At 38.9% G+C, this 15,362-nt stretch overlaps 1 protein-coding gene across 12 annotated transcripts in view; it reads right to left on the reverse strand.

The window, feature by feature from the left end:
* Positions 1 to 15,362, reverse strand: part of LOC117300721 (protein scribble homolog) — a 122,033-nt gene that overhangs the window by 45,877 nt on the left and 60,794 nt on the right. For 8 of the 12 annotated variants that reach the window (XM_033784487.1, XM_033784484.1, XM_033784490.1 and 5 more), the window contains exons 9-18: positions 14,915 to 15,097; positions 14,456 to 14,558; positions 13,572 to 13,699; positions 12,754 to 12,849; positions 11,637 to 11,930; positions 9,020 to 9,250; positions 5,499 to 5,588; positions 4,725 to 4,802; positions 4,119 to 4,295; positions 918 to 956 (exon numbers count right to left, since the gene is read on the reverse strand). In XM_033784487.1, coding sequence (XP_033640378.1) covers positions 918 to 956; positions 4,119 to 4,295; positions 4,725 to 4,802; positions 5,499 to 5,588; positions 9,020 to 9,250; positions 11,637 to 11,930; positions 12,754 to 12,849; positions 13,572 to 13,699; positions 14,456 to 14,558; positions 14,915 to 15,097 — 1,419 coding nt within the window. The remainder of the gene's footprint in view (positions 1 to 917; positions 957 to 4,118; positions 4,296 to 4,724; positions 4,803 to 5,498; positions 5,589 to 9,019; positions 9,251 to 11,636; positions 11,931 to 12,753; positions 12,850 to 13,571; positions 13,700 to 14,455; positions 14,559 to 14,914; positions 15,098 to 15,362) is intronic. The other 4 variants (XM_033784488.1, XM_033784486.1, XM_033784485.1 and 1 more) reach the window with 3 other exon arrangements.

Genomic DNA, 15,362 nt, shown 5'->3' on the forward strand with positions numbered 1-15,362 from the left:
CCATGTATCATGCTGATGGTGAACTTTTACTTTTGTGAACGTAATAGGTGCATAGGAGGATGTGATGTGCGTATGATGTGTCCGTCTTATTATGGGTGCTGGTGAAAGTGAAGGATTTCTAAGACTGTTGGAAAATACAAACTACGTGGGCCAAAAAAAAAACGCATTGTTCAGGGGTGCCACAGGCCAGGAATAACACAGATGCCGATGCCTCTGCTGTCTTGGTCACACCTTTTGTGCCCCTTCAAAAGTTTCAGGCAGACGTTAAAAATAGGAATTATTTCAAAGAGTCTTCTTGAGCACAAGTGTCAGCTATGCACACAAAATTGGGCGAACAAGAAAAAGGGTAACAAGCCAAAGAACTATGATATGTGTACTGATTATGACTGATAACACTGCTTAATTTTTCCATAGCAGAAATTCGTCAAACAGTATTTTCAACTCGAAATATCTCGGTGAGCTTGGATAGTATAGATAGACATGGGCTCAATTCAAGACAAAAAATATTGCTTAAAGTTTGCCTGTTTATCAAAAATAAGCAGGGTACCAGTCACAGATGGTACAAGTGACATGGTATATTTTGGCTGGTTACCTTATTCTGGCAAGCACAGTTAAATAATGCTTAGCTACTTTTCCCGCTCAAAAGCAGCTTTTTGAAATTGGGCCACACCTCTTCATTTGGTATAACTTGAGCAAGAGTTTTAAATGTGTATAAAAAAAACAAAATCATAGACAAGGACAAAAATATATATATAAAAACTGAAATTGTAACAAACATTACTTCTTCTACATTACATTCACATACTGTGGTAGCTGCACCCTCACACGGTTGTGTATAAGGTGCTCGTTTAAAACCGCATAATTACTTATGTACATACATCTATACTCATGCATTAATTTACATAGATTATCAATACCTGATGGGAAAGAAGTTCTTCCAATGGGTCATGCATTGACTGAATACACAGGAAAAATGGATCCCAAAAAAGGTTAATATTTCTTAAATGTCATCAATTCCTGGTCTGAAAAGAATGCAGAAATTGCACACACAGTTCGCATTTACTCCACCATATGCCCTTTGTTAACATCTAAACCGCTCTCTAGTGAAAACTTTCCAGTGGTTTGTGCGCTTTCTTGTTTTACATCAATTTAGTTTATGGAGTGACACAAGAGGTCAATCTGACCTATGACCTCACTCCTAATGCAAATCATATCATCTATAAATAGGCAATTTGAGAGGGTAGGGTTGCGTATTCAGTATCCATGCATAGTTAACTGTGCCTACACTATCATCAATACAACAGCTTTCAGTGTTTCAAAAATTAACGATAAGAACGTGAACTGCTCCTACAATATTAAGTTAGCAATAATTTGGAAAACTTGATTTCCAATGGCACCCAAAAAGGGTATAATTCGTCATGTGCAACCAAAAGGGCGTAAGCGTTACCCTACTTTCGGGGAAATTAAGTATTTCGTCCATGTAACAGATGGTCATACGTATTTTAAGAAATGGCTTGTGATAGTAGTTTACATTATTTATGTTACATTCTTATTGATAGAGTTATGCCTAAAACATGTTTTCCCATTCCCATGCAGAATTTAATCTTCCTTTAATAACGACATTTGAGTGGCAGATAACAATCAACACTTTCAGACTCGGTTTTCTTGAAACATAATTTTTGCACTTATGCCCTTTCATGGTAAAAATATTTTATTTTGAAAGTCTTTCGTCACAGGGACATGATGGATTGTGAGTTTGACTTTGAATAATTTCTAGTACAATGAAAAGTACTAGTAAAAGTACTTACAAAAGTAATATTCTTTTTCCTTAATGCAATGCATACTACAACAACATCTAAATGAGTAGGCTCTTTAAAGTCGGTATGTCTGGCTTAATGCTAATGGTTTGTGGTTATAGTAGAGCGGGTGGTTTGAAAATACAGTGGCAAATCCATCAAAATATTCCACTCTATAACTACTCAACACCTAAATGTTTAAAATCTGATAAGATTCGTATACGCCTCTCTTAATATTTATGCATGAGGTACGTCACAATGCTAATCCAAAACGAGGCGATGGGCACAGCCACTGCAAGTGATGGGGACGTGCGCCCATAGCCTCAGTTTGGGTAAGAATTATGATGTCTTGCATAAATATTAAGAGAGGCCTCATGCTAAGAGTGGGTGGTTTGGAACTCAGCACCAAATCTATCAAACTCAAGCCAAACCATGCTATGAATTTTGGAAGATTTAGGGCGGTTTTTCTGACGAGGGGTATAAAACCGCTTGGCTGTAGGAACTTTTCACGGCGTTGGAGCAATTCACAGACTTATTGAAATTTAATAACAGAATTAGTCAAAGAGCATGCAATGCTGTCGTGGTTACGGCAGGACAAAATTCAAACCAAACAAATAAACAAAATGAAAAAGAGAACAAAAACAACCAAAAAGTTAATTGCAGTGAACTTTTGTAAACATGTTGGACGTCATGTCACCTCTCAAAATGTGGTAAATGTTTCGTGATGTGAAAAAACCTCATGAAATAAATTAAAATGCCGTTTCAAATGGGCCATTTGTTATATTAAGCCAGCATCTTTTTTTCATTTGTGAAAAAAATTTATTCCTGTATGATCACCAAGAAAACTTGTTTCAATAAATTAATCTCCTGAATCAGATTTGGGGTGGAACCAGTCACTACAAGCAATGTGTTTTTGTATGGCATTTTAGCTGGTAACCTGCTCTAGGTGGTTAAAAAAAATTATTTTGTTTTCCGTTTACATGTAGAGTAAAAAGGGCTGACCAGATATTAGAATATGGACCAAGCGACCAATTTCACACTACTGCTAAGCATATTGGCTCATTTAAAACAGTTTACCAGTCTAAATGCAATGAGATGCATATTAGCTCAAACTAGTTCCCTGCTAAAAAAAATCTGCTCACCAAAAAATTTTGTTGCCAATATGTTTAGCTGATATATGAACTTGGGCTCTGACCCCAATTGGGCAATTTTGACAAAATAGTCTGGTTCTATAATACCCAGTGAAAAATATAAATGAATTTGTGTTAAAGTCTTCAGGGACTACTTATTAAGATGCGGCAGTACAGAATGGCCCATTTGAAAAGGGTCAAACTTTATTAGTATACCAAGCACTCTGAACACTTTTTGCGACCCGTCAGTCTTAATGAATACCATGATCAACCCAATGATGAACACCATCCAATCAAAAACATTTTAAATTCTAGTGAAAAAAAAAAAATATCTCTGGGTCCTCCTACTCTCTCTGGCTAGAGACCCTCCAGGAATCCTCCAAAATCCTCCGCTGTTTATTAACTCAGCACTGAAATATTTGGAGTGGGTGGTTTTAGGGTACAATACCAAATCCATCAAAATACTCAAAATTATGTTTACACAACAGCCAAATGTTTGGACTTGGATAAGATTGGTATGCCTGGCACCAGGCCTAGAGTGAGTGGTTTTAGGTTGCAATACCAAATCCATCAAATTACATCAAAATACTCTACTCTATGGTAACTCAAACCGAACATATTTGGATTATCATAAGATCGGTATGACAGTCGCAATGATAACTAGACAGCTTCCAGAAGAGGATTTTGAAGGATTTTTGGTCTTTTTGGAATTTAAAAACTGTCTCAAGTATATAATAATATAAACAAAATATAAAAAAATAAATAAAATTAAAAAAAACATCCCAGACTCCCAAGCTGTAAAAATCTATATACATTTTATGTTAAACTCATGATAAAATAGTCAATGATAAAATGGAATTTGCAAAATATTGGGGGAGCAGCAAGTTTCAAGGAAAAGACCCCCCCCCCCCCATTATAAGAACAATTTAAACTTTTCAAAATTAAAACACTAGCTCCCATGCTCCGAAAGAATAGTTAGTGTTTGGAATGCAACAAAAAATTACTTCCCAACGAGTCAGCTTTTGAAGAAAGATTTCTGTCCTTCCAGATTTTTCTTTCCACTGGGGGAAAAATACTGAGAAATGTACTTTTTCCTCCTGAAAAAAAACCGGAGGATGAATGTCTAGGATGTGGCAGCCGAGAGTCCCGCATTCCCAACCCAACCATTGGAATGGCTTCCCAGGAAACTCACCGGTAAGTTGACCTCAGCGTGCGACTGTTCGGGCTCTTGGGGCGTCGTAGCTGCCGCCGTCCCGTCAGCGTTGTTGGCCGTCTCGCGCAGAATGACGATGTTGATGTGGTCGGTGCTGCTCCTTAGCGCTTCAACTGCTTCAAGATGGTCTGCGTCTACTAGGTTTACGCCGTTCACCTGTTAGGTTTTAACAATAATAATAATTATTATTAAGTTTACTAATAAATATTATTACTATTAAGTTTATTAATTATTATTTTTAAGTGTACTAAAAATCATTATAAGGTTTACTAAATTACAACTATAAAGTTTACTAATAATAATTATGACCTACATCATGGCGCCAACAATATTTATCGAGTGATTGCCAGCTCCAAAAGATTTTCACAAATTTACACTATGAGTCTGCTGGCCTGATTTAAAAGTCACAACTCTGAAGCCTGATTCATACTTCCTGCAATTGTTGACGTCACCTAATTGTATTCGCAAGAGTTAAAATGTGATCAACTTCAGCGAAAACATGGCTGTGAAGTCAAAATTCGCATTGCATTCGCATTCACAGGAAGTACAAACCAGGCTTTAGGCTCAGAAAATAATTGTTCTTACCGAGAGGACCTTGTCACCGACTAGAAGCCCCTGCTTGAAGGCCATGGCGCCTTCAACAACTCTGGATATAAATATACCCTAAGAAAATAACAAATACAATTAAATTCCATGACATTCAATTTTTAAGGTATATGGTGGTTAAACTGTCTCTGCAGCATCCTTGATTTTATAACCAGAGGATTCAAACCCACAACCTTTAATAATAATAATAGTAGTGGCAATTTATAATGTGCCATGTCTGTCTAAAAGACACTCCTGGCGCAGGAGAGATGCCGAAGCCAGATTGCACAGAGTATAGTTAAGCACAAACATACGTTTCAAATGGGTTTTGAAGCTGGAATATGTAGTGAGTTGTCGGAGTTTATGGGGGAGTTCGTTCCATAGTGATGGGCCAGAGTGTGAGAAGGAGCGGGCTCCCCATGAATGGCAACGCTATGAGCAGATTTAAGACTTCTATTAATCAATTGGTAACTGCTACTTACACAAAGGATAAGAACTCCCTCAAGCAACCAGTCTGGCTAGTAGTGATTGCACCGAGCATAAAGTGCTTAATACAAATATTGCTAAGCAATTCTATGCTCAGCAGAAATGACCAGGAAACCAGTCAAGTTGTACACCCAACATTGTAGTCTGGGCTGGTAGGCATAAAATTTCGTGCTTAGCTACTATTTGTGTGCTTACGCAGCTCTATGGAAGTGAGCCAAGGTCTATGGCTTACCGAAATTCTCCAATATGAACAACACATAATGGCAAACTGGTATTGGAATCACTTACCTGGTCATTGCCCTTATATGGCGTTGACCCTCGTCCTCCAGCTATGCTAATTCCTAGACCTCCTCCATCTCTTGAGAATGATATTTCGAGCTGTAACAAAAGATTTTTAAAAATGTCATCTTTATTTTGTTTCTCGGACAATCACCAAAAAGTACAGTGGAAATAGCAACATACATGTACAAAGAGACAAGGCAATACAAGCAAAGGGAGGATCAGGTAAGTGACCCAGCTGGATCCTGATAGATTGCCTAAAAGAAACATGCTCTCCTCTCTAGCTGGTTTTAAGAAGAACAAAAGTCTCAATTTGTTAAAAATATTTATGATTTATACATTTTAAGGTTAAAACTCAAAGAAAATGTGAAAAAAAATATGAAACAGTTATCAGTCTATGAATAAGTGTCCTGCACTGACTGTAAGTCACCAACATCAAGGCCTTTAAAGCCCATTCAACCTTGTTTCAATTGGTAAACAATCTCGCCGCACCATTTTACTTTTTTTCCCCAGAATGCCTTGCTCGATCGTAACCCCTGGAAGTGTGCCTTGAAATATCCAAATATAAGGCTTGTATTTTTCTCAAATCTACCAAACTTAAATTGGACATAGAATTTTTTAACTAACAGATACTGAAATAAAAACTTAGTTGGCTTTTATGTTGTTTTCATTAAAACATTTTTAAAAAGGCTTAGAAAAAACACTCTGATCAATTAATTTTCACTCATAGATTTGTAGAGGGGATAACATGTATGAAGGTGAGAGAAAGAACTGATCCCAAGTTTGAAAAGTCTGTTAAATGCAGTGGACACTATTGGTTATTACTCAAAATAATAATTAGCATAAAACCTTACTTGGTAACGAGTAATGGGGAGAGGTTGATGGTATAAAACATTGTTAGAAACGGCTCCCTCTGAAGTGCCATAGTTTTTGAGAAAGAAGTAATTTTCCACGAATTTGATTTTCGAGACCTCAGATTTAGAACTTGAGGTCTCGAAATCAACCATCTAAACGCACACAACTTCAGGTGACAAGGGTGTTTTTTTCTTTCATTATTATCTCGCAAGTTCGATGGCCGATTGAGCTCAAATTTTCACAGGTTTGTTATTTTATGCATATGTTGAGATACACCAACTGTGAAGGCTAGTCTTTGACAATTATCAATAGTGTCCACTGCCTTTATACCTAGTTAAAAGAAGAGGTCTTTCTTAAGATCACTGGAAAATAGAGGGAGTAAGATAGTGAACAAGGACAGATTGATTGAGTAACATCACACCACGTCACACAACTCCACAAAGAGAAAAATATTTCTCAGATTCGAATTTGAAAAGATAAAAACTTATATCCTTTTCCATAATCCCTTATTCTAAGGACACAAGAAAAAAAACTGCTTCTTGAAATGTTACACATTATCAACAGAGCTGCATTGCTTCATACATGTACCAAGTCAGTGTTCATGGTCAACAGTTTTGGGAGTAATTATCAAAGAGAAGACAGGTTATTATGGTAAACATACAACAGTAGCCACATAAGTCACAAATAGTAGAGTGTAAAGCCAAGTTCATACATCCTGCGAATGCGAATGCAATACGAATGTTGACGTCACAACTTTGCAACGTCAAATTCACGTCAAATGTGTTTCGCATTCGCACTCGCATTCGCAGGAAGTACAATGTATGAACCGGGCTTAAGACTTGATGAGGTATGCACACACAAACACAGTTGTCAAACAAGTAAATCAAGGACTTTTCTTAGGTCTTCCAATGCTTGGGTTCTTCATAAAATAAGTAAAATAATAATGCTATACTATTCTTTATCCCCGATGCAAATTTAACATCTATTATATCGTTGCGGTACCTGCTGCCAAAACATAGGATTCGAACTGCCTCTAGCTACCGGGCAACCTCGGTAGTCTAGTTGGTAAGACACTGCTCTAGAATTGCAAGGGTCGTGGGTTTGAATCCCACCCGAGTAACATGCCTGTGATATTTTTTCACAGGACTCAGGAAAGTACGGAGTATACAGTGCTAACACACATCGATGTATGGGTAAAAACCAAAATTAATATTCTTTAACCCGATGCAAATTTAACATCTACATTTATTACTTCATAGTATTATACTAGAGTCTATTAGCGCTTTATCACACCCCTAGGGGCATGTCAAATCACTCAGTATTTTTGTCCTGCAAGGTATGTGGGGCTACATTTTGAAATATGAAACCTATTCCTTTATAGCATCATGTAATGGTTTAAAAGGTGCTGTGGGCAATTTGCTGCCTATCAGGCCAGCAACACCGGGGCAAACCCCCTTCTCTCAATGATAAGTGTCCTAGGGGTTTTTTTTTGGGGGGGATGAGGTGTCGTCATTTGCAAAGGAAACAAAGTAAAAAATTAATGTGTAGATATGATCAATTTATTACTGAAATAAATGGTGCAGGAAAGAGTTAAAGGTACTCGGTGTGATAGGTTAGTTGTGCGCTCATCACACTTCAAGCCAAATATGGTATGCTCTACCTGCTCTTCAATGACACTACCACTATAAAGACGAGATCGTAAGTTACTCAGGCTGGAGACTAGACTGTGCGACTTACGCAGGGAGGGGCTATCTGGTGCTCGCTGCCCATCCAAATAATTGGTAAAAAAAGAAATTTTAAAAAAGAAGCGTTGAAAAGAAATGTAACATGCATGGTTTGCCATCACCTCGATCAAAGGAGGGATCGATCTTGCATCCCCATTTTTTCCCCCAGCATGCCTTGTTCCCAGCATGCCTTGCTCAGGGTGCGTTTTTGCCGTTGTTACCAGTAACAAGTTTCGGTGTATGGCTTGTGATCAACCAAAGTTTAACCGAAACAGTTATTGGTTATGACAGTGAAAAGGCACCCCTGGAGTTGGTTTATTAAAACCCATTTTAATTAGGTCTGTGGCTCAAGGTAAGTTTTGTTGTATGTGTCTACATTTATATAGGATTAAAACAATCAAAAGGTTCCAAAAACAAAGTTATACAATCCCTTAAACCATGTGACATACAAGTATAAATACTGGGTTTCATTTGAGTCTTTCACCTGTAAATGCATTGCACTTTGTACCAACCATCACTCAAATAACACACAAAAATGGCTTAGTGTTTAAGCATAAAACATAAAAATGAGAAGTTGAAAAACTTGAGAAGGGGGAAGTGAGAAGGTTTGGATCCATATTCAAAAGAGTGCTACGTGACAAAAGAGTGTTAATGTAAACAGAAAAATCAAACGATATGAAAGAACGTCAAAATTCTCATTCCTTTAAAGGTAAAAGATATTAACACATCTTGACACAAGCAAAATGGATAGAGCTGCCTGCCAACTTATTCGTGGGCTCAAAGGTTCATATCCCACTATGGACTATTATTATTAAGGATGGTAGGGGGAACAGTCTTATAACGTTTGTCTATCACGCGTCCACAACATATGGGCGGACTACAACAGCGCCCTCTTGTGGTTAGAAAAGGAACCGGCTGATGCTATAATTTAGACTTGTATGAGTCCCTCACCCGTTCGTAACTGGGCTGTTCCTTCTTGGCCTGTTCGGCAGCCGTCCTGGCCAGGACCTGGGTCAGCAACGCTGTGGTCAGCTCGTCTGGTTCCTCGCTCAGGTTCACCCGTTTGTTCTTCAGGTAGTGCGGGGTGTCCCGCCGGTGTAATTTCAGGTCTGTTTTTTCGAGGGGTTCTTCTTCGTCTTCCACGTCGCTGGAGAAGCCCACGTGTTTCTCTTCCTCCTCGCCCTGTGTGAGGTAGTAGAGGGGGGTTTCCAGTGTAGTAACAACTTGGTGTGCTGACTTATGGGGGGTAGGGTCGGGTTATAGCTTTACATGTAGTCCACTTTCAAGGCAATTGTATGGGTATGACCTTGGTGAAGGGTCAAAGTTCACAGGTCATGTGTACTAACTAGTGTTGTTTGTTGATGGATTGGAAAGGCTGATGATCTGAGCCCAAAAATTGTATCGCCTCAATCTCGATTCAAGAGAATTTTTTAATTTATTTTGCTCTATTTTTTAGCAGAGGGGGACTTGCAAAATTTTTTTTTAGTAATCCTGAGCCAGACAACTTCTATGATGTTTTTCTATTTCAAGGTTCGAGGCACGTTTTGATTATTTACTTTTGTTAATGTACAGTCACCATTAAAGAAATCATTGGTGTCAGTCGTTGTAAGAAAAGTCTGTGATTTGTTTTTTCCCTGGAGCTTGCTGGGGTGGGATGTGAACCGTGTACACAAATCGTAGTCAAGGACAGGCGCTCTACCCATTTCACTTTATAGCAAGAGGTTTTTTTTAAAGAATGACATGAAACCCCGCATGCAAGACCCATGCAATATAACAAACACCAATCATTTCCTTAATGTTGGCTACAACCAAAAGTACTTGTCTTTGTGAGAGGCGAAAGACCTCTGAAGAGAAAGAGACTGGTTAAACATTGGAGGTACAAAAACTTTTAAGAAAGACACTATAGTTTTAAAGCTCAGAGTTTTAAAAACACACAAACTTCAAAAAGATTTGGAGGGTTTGTACCGGGAGATAGATGGACGAGACAAAGATTTCCAAGATGTCGCTGTTAGTGTTGGTGTCTGAGAGTGGTGGGTGAGTAGGAGGAGGTGGTGGAAGTAGGAGGTGAGTTTGGTGGGGATGAGGGTTGGTGGGGGTGGGTTGATCAACTGAGCGCAATTATTGGATTGAGGATTGATTTTAGGTGAAAATAAAAATAAAAACGTAAAAGGGTGTAATTTGTCAACAATTTTGATATAAGGACCAGTCTCCTCTTTGCCTATGCTGATATCTCGGAAATCCCAGGGTTGAATATTCTAGACGATTAATGTCACAAAATGGTAGGTTTCGAACTAGGCCAAGGCACCCACAGCACCCACAGCAATTACTGTGGTGCCCTGTGCTTTTGCTGTGGTGCCCTTTGCAAAGTTCCGATGCCCCCCCCCCCCCCCAGAACGAAAATCAAGGCGTGTATTGGGCTTTATGTTTCTTCCCTTTGTACAATCAGGGCAGGGCTGCCAACATTTACATCTTGCAATCAGGGAGATTTTTTTACACCAATCAGGAAGATATTTAGAATGACATTCAATCCAACAGCGAAAAAGTGTTGATAATCAGGGAGATTGTCAAACTTGATAGTCAGAACATGGAAAGACTGGTTTATTTTCAGTGAAGCCGCAGAATTAGGGAGAGTTGGCAACTCTGTCAGGGCCTCGATTCATACAGCTGCTTCAGTACAAACAAAGCTGCACTCAAGCACGGAACAATTCTGCTACCAGCCATAATACCATTCCACATCTACCATTTGTGAGTTGTTCCCTGCTCATTTTTAGAGAGGCAGGAGTTTTTTTCGGGCCTCATTGTCAGCTTGAGCAGCTCTATAAAAATAGGGGGACTTTATCTTGTCTTCCAATTATCATTTTTTTTTCAATGAAAAATCTGGACGAATCTTGACAATTCATTGGCTGAACACAGAGGATGAAGTTCAGAAAAGAAGAGAATGTGTCTCCAAGAAAAGGTGCAAAATAAGGGTGTGGTCTTTGAGGGGGGCAGGGTCTGATATATGAAAGCGTGGGTCTCGGGCTGGGTCTTTAACAGCCAATTGGACAATCGAGCGGATAGTGGGTGGAGTGTCAAATATACAGTTTCATTTAACAAGAGAGTGAAATTTGGATCCGTAAGGTTTGGGAGTTTTGGTCAGTACATTTTAATACTAACCAGATAGTAATAGTTGCATGGCAGAAAAAAGGCATGGTAAAAACAATTTATTCTGTGAACTTCCTCGCAAAAAAATGAACAAGCTTTTCTCTTTAAATTTCATTGCATATTTTCTGAAAAGGGAATAAGGCAATTAACAAGAGAAGAATTGGTTTAAAGGAAACAAAAACAATGTTTGAAATCACATAACAAAATTTGGGATGTATCTTTTTGAAGTACATTTTTGTGGGTTTTTTTTTTCTTCTTCTTTTCAAGTAAATATTGATTCAAAGAGGATGATCACGTAAGTTTTCTTTTCACTTAGCCTTAAAATTGTGGTGCATTTCAAGACAAGAAGAACACTGCAAACTGTAAAAGAACTAAACCAAAAGATCAAGATGAAAAAAAAAACATTTCAACAGGAAGGACTTACCACATTCGAGCCGTCCATGGACAGGCGATTGACGGCCGGCGGACCATCAGGGGTCCTCGCTGAATTCTCAACCTCGACGTTAACTGCTTTCAAAAAGGGATCATCCATATCATCCTCCGCTACATTGGGCGTCGGCGGAGCTGCCTGCTGTGTGGTTGTTGTGGTGGTTGTTACGACGACGGTGCCAGTGGCTCCGGCCAACAGCGGGTCTGTCTCCATGGGGATGTTGACTGAGAGACGCTTTTCGGACTCGTCGTCCGTGCCGACTTGGCTTTCGTCCTCGTCTGTGGAGCGCTGGAGAGCGAGAAGAATTCAATATATTCAGTTTCACTCCAACAACTTTATCTTTGGAAGCATAGGTTTTCCCAGCCAGTTTCAGCACAAAACTATGCAATGTCATTGACAAAATAGGGACACCGCCAATATAGGGCTAGATAGCTCAGTTGGTAGAGCTCCGGTACGTTAATCCGGAGGTCGTTGGGTCGAATCCCACTCTAGTCAATTCTTTGTTCAACCTCAAAAATCTTTCAAAATTTACCCAGTCAGTTTCCCTTGTGGTTTATATTGATAAATTAAAATTTAAGCATTTTCCCATAATCCACTCAAACTAAGGTTTCTTTGTAGCTAGAAATGCGTTCACTTTCATTTTCGTGCACACATGATTCATTCCAGTCATTCTAATTACATTTATAGACATTCAAGGCGAAGACTAAACCATTTTTCAGTTGAAGTTGTACTCGCTATTCAAACTTGATGAAATTAAATGGTTGACAAGCACCTGCTTTTACGACATTGAGAGATTCTTGCGGCCTACTAAAATTCAATTATCTGATTTGACCAGGGAATGTTAAATAGGGGAGATTGAATGGATCCTTTTGACTGTTAAATGCTGAATGCTGATTCAACAGTGCATTCATTTTCAAACCAAATTGAACGATCCAGGTGTTAAAATTAAAGGATATTTGTTGAAATTGGCAGGGAAAACGTATAAAGTTAAAAGTAACATTAATTTTATTATCGAAATGAGCAATGGGGTTTGGTGACTTTAGAGATTTTTTGGATGGAAAGACACCAAGATCGGAGAAAAACAAGAGTAAATCTTGACGCAACTACTCACGTTATGTTTGCCTTTATGGTGACCTGGATGAGCAAACTTTGGATGTCTTGCTTTCAACTCTCTGGGATGTGGAGTGTCGTGACGCACAAAGTTGGACTGAAAATTCACCAAAAATCATTCATTTTATTTTTATTGGTTTTTTTTTACGAGAGATCAGCTAACATCACAAGGCCAGAGACAGTCACTACAACCAGTGGGCAACCTTTCACTGATGTGGGCTATCGACCCAAATCAACTACCACCAGGAGCATGTTGCCACCTACATGTTGCCACCTACTCCTGGGCCTCAAACAGGGTTACCCCCTTCACAGTCCGTGAGGATAGACATGGGCAATGATAGGCATGGGCCAGCTGAGACATGCAATTGGGCCCATAAGCAAGTAAGCACAAAAACTTGCTAAGCACAGAAAAGTATTGCTTAGTAGAGAAAGGTTATAAGCCAAAATTAAGTTTATAAAGTGTTGCAACTGGTGCCCCACTAATCATTTGCCTAAAAAGGAAAGTTGCTAAGGAGTATTTTCTGCTTAACAACTTAATGAAGTTGGACCCTGGGGCCAATTTCATAGAGCTGCTTAAGCAAAAAAAAACTGCTTAAGCACGAAAATAGCTCGCTTATTTTTCACATGTTACTGGCAAAAATGTCATGATATACATTGCTTGTGACTGGTATTTAGCTGTTGTTTACTTAGCTTGTGGAGTCTTGGCCGGTAATCTGATTTTACTGAGCAAGGATTTTTTTGCTTAAGCAAAATTTTGTGCTTAAGCAGCTCTATAAAATTGGGCCCATGGTGTAGTTGAATTTATCCACAAAGTCTTACCGGTCGTTCGTGTTCTTCAAAGTCGACGCCTTCGTCGTCAAACTTGATGGCCTTTTCAGGTTTCTCTGTCCAGCTTACTCTGTTGGTGTCATCCTCGGTTGTTGCTACGCTTCCTGCAAGGAGATTTTCTGCAAAATGTATTTTTGTAAATCATTTAATTGAGAGAAAGAACAAAAGTTGAAGCAAAAAAAAACATGATGATGGGGACATGAAATGTAGTAAGATGAAACACAGTCAGACAAATCACAAGTTTGTAGTGTTTGAAGCTTTGCATGGTGATGAGAAATAGGAAGAAACTATAAATAAATAGTAACCCTGTAGGTACAGCCATGTGTCATTCTCCTGAAGACGAGCAGATTATGCTGTTTCGAAACATCGAGACCAAACCGGCTCTTCTCAAAACCAACACTCACACAAAAGAGATTTACACATGGTTGTAACAGTAAGTTTACTATTTATTTATAGTTTCTTTCTAAATCACAAGTTGCTTTTTTATATCTGGATAGATATATCTCAACGCTCTTTTTAGAGCAAAACGAGAACAGTGGGAATGCGCTTGATGCCTCTTTTGTGGGTATCATTCTTGAGCAGTCGCATGGAGTGGGTCCTCCACAGGCCAATGTGCCAGATTCTGACACATTTTTAATGAACCAATTCAAGGGGTTTTGAGAGATCAATGTTCATTGTACAACCATCGGAAAGATTTCATCTCTCTCTTTCTAACAACTGTAGGCTTATAACAGGTGAACATGTATTTTTGTATAATTTGTTTTTTTTATTACTAGTTTTGCGCTTGACTGAGTTTTCTTTGTGTGATTTTAAAGGTGGCCAATAAATGGTAAGGAAGAGGGGGTATAGTAAAAAGCATGGTCTGCGGTACCCACCCATACTCTCTGATGGTCCTCTCTGTGGCAGCATGAAACAGGTTAGAACCTTGAGATGCTGTGGCCCAACCTCGTCTGTCTGAAAGTTGAGTAGCGGCTGAGACTGTCAAGATAAAGCAACGAAGCTAAATTAACATCTATTAAATCGTTTCTTGAAAATGAGAGGATTGGGACGAATATACTCTTCCAAAAGCCAATGATATGTTTTTGATGTTTTATTGAAATTAGAAGATTGGAATAAATGGACTCTTCGCACTGATCCATACCTGGTTCTCGGACAACCAAAGCGATTGAAATGAATGTACTCTTCCAAAAACCAATGACATGTTTTGTTTTTTTAACTAGAGGATCGGAATGAATGTTCTCTTCAACAACTAATTTAATATAGCATTAATTCATGAATAATGCATTGATTCATGCAACGTGCATTGATTCATTCATTAATAACAAGTTCCATACCTGGTTCTCGGATAACCAAAGCGCTTTGAGGTTACAGTTGGCCAGCTGGATTGGAAGCCAGTCCAATCTGTTACCGGAGACGTCTAGGACGTGGAGCTCCTTCAGCAAGCCGATCTCTGGGGGTAGCCTGGTAAGACGATTGTCTCGTAAGGAGACCACGCCGAGCTGTGTGCATTTGCCGATCTGGAATTGGGAGAGGGTGGGGGTGAAAAGTTTAATACTAATAATAACTAGTTCTTATATAGTGCGTTTTACAATAAAGTATCAATGCGCTTTACATTAGTGCCCAGGGGTCGATTTCACAAAGAGTTAGGACTAGTCCTAACTTAAGACTAGTCCTAAGAGATATCAAAAACGTACAGCTAGTCCTAAGTTAGGACTAGTAACTCGTCCTAACTCAAGATAAGACTAGTCCTAACTCTTTGTGAAATCCACCCCTGGTCATTTG

This window comes from Asterias rubens, chromosome 16 (genome assembly GCF_902459465.1).
Source record: "Asterias rubens chromosome 16, eAstRub1.3, whole genome shotgun sequence".
Taxonomy (NCBI): domain Eukaryota; kingdom Metazoa; phylum Echinodermata; class Asteroidea; order Forcipulatida; family Asteriidae; genus Asterias; species Asterias rubens.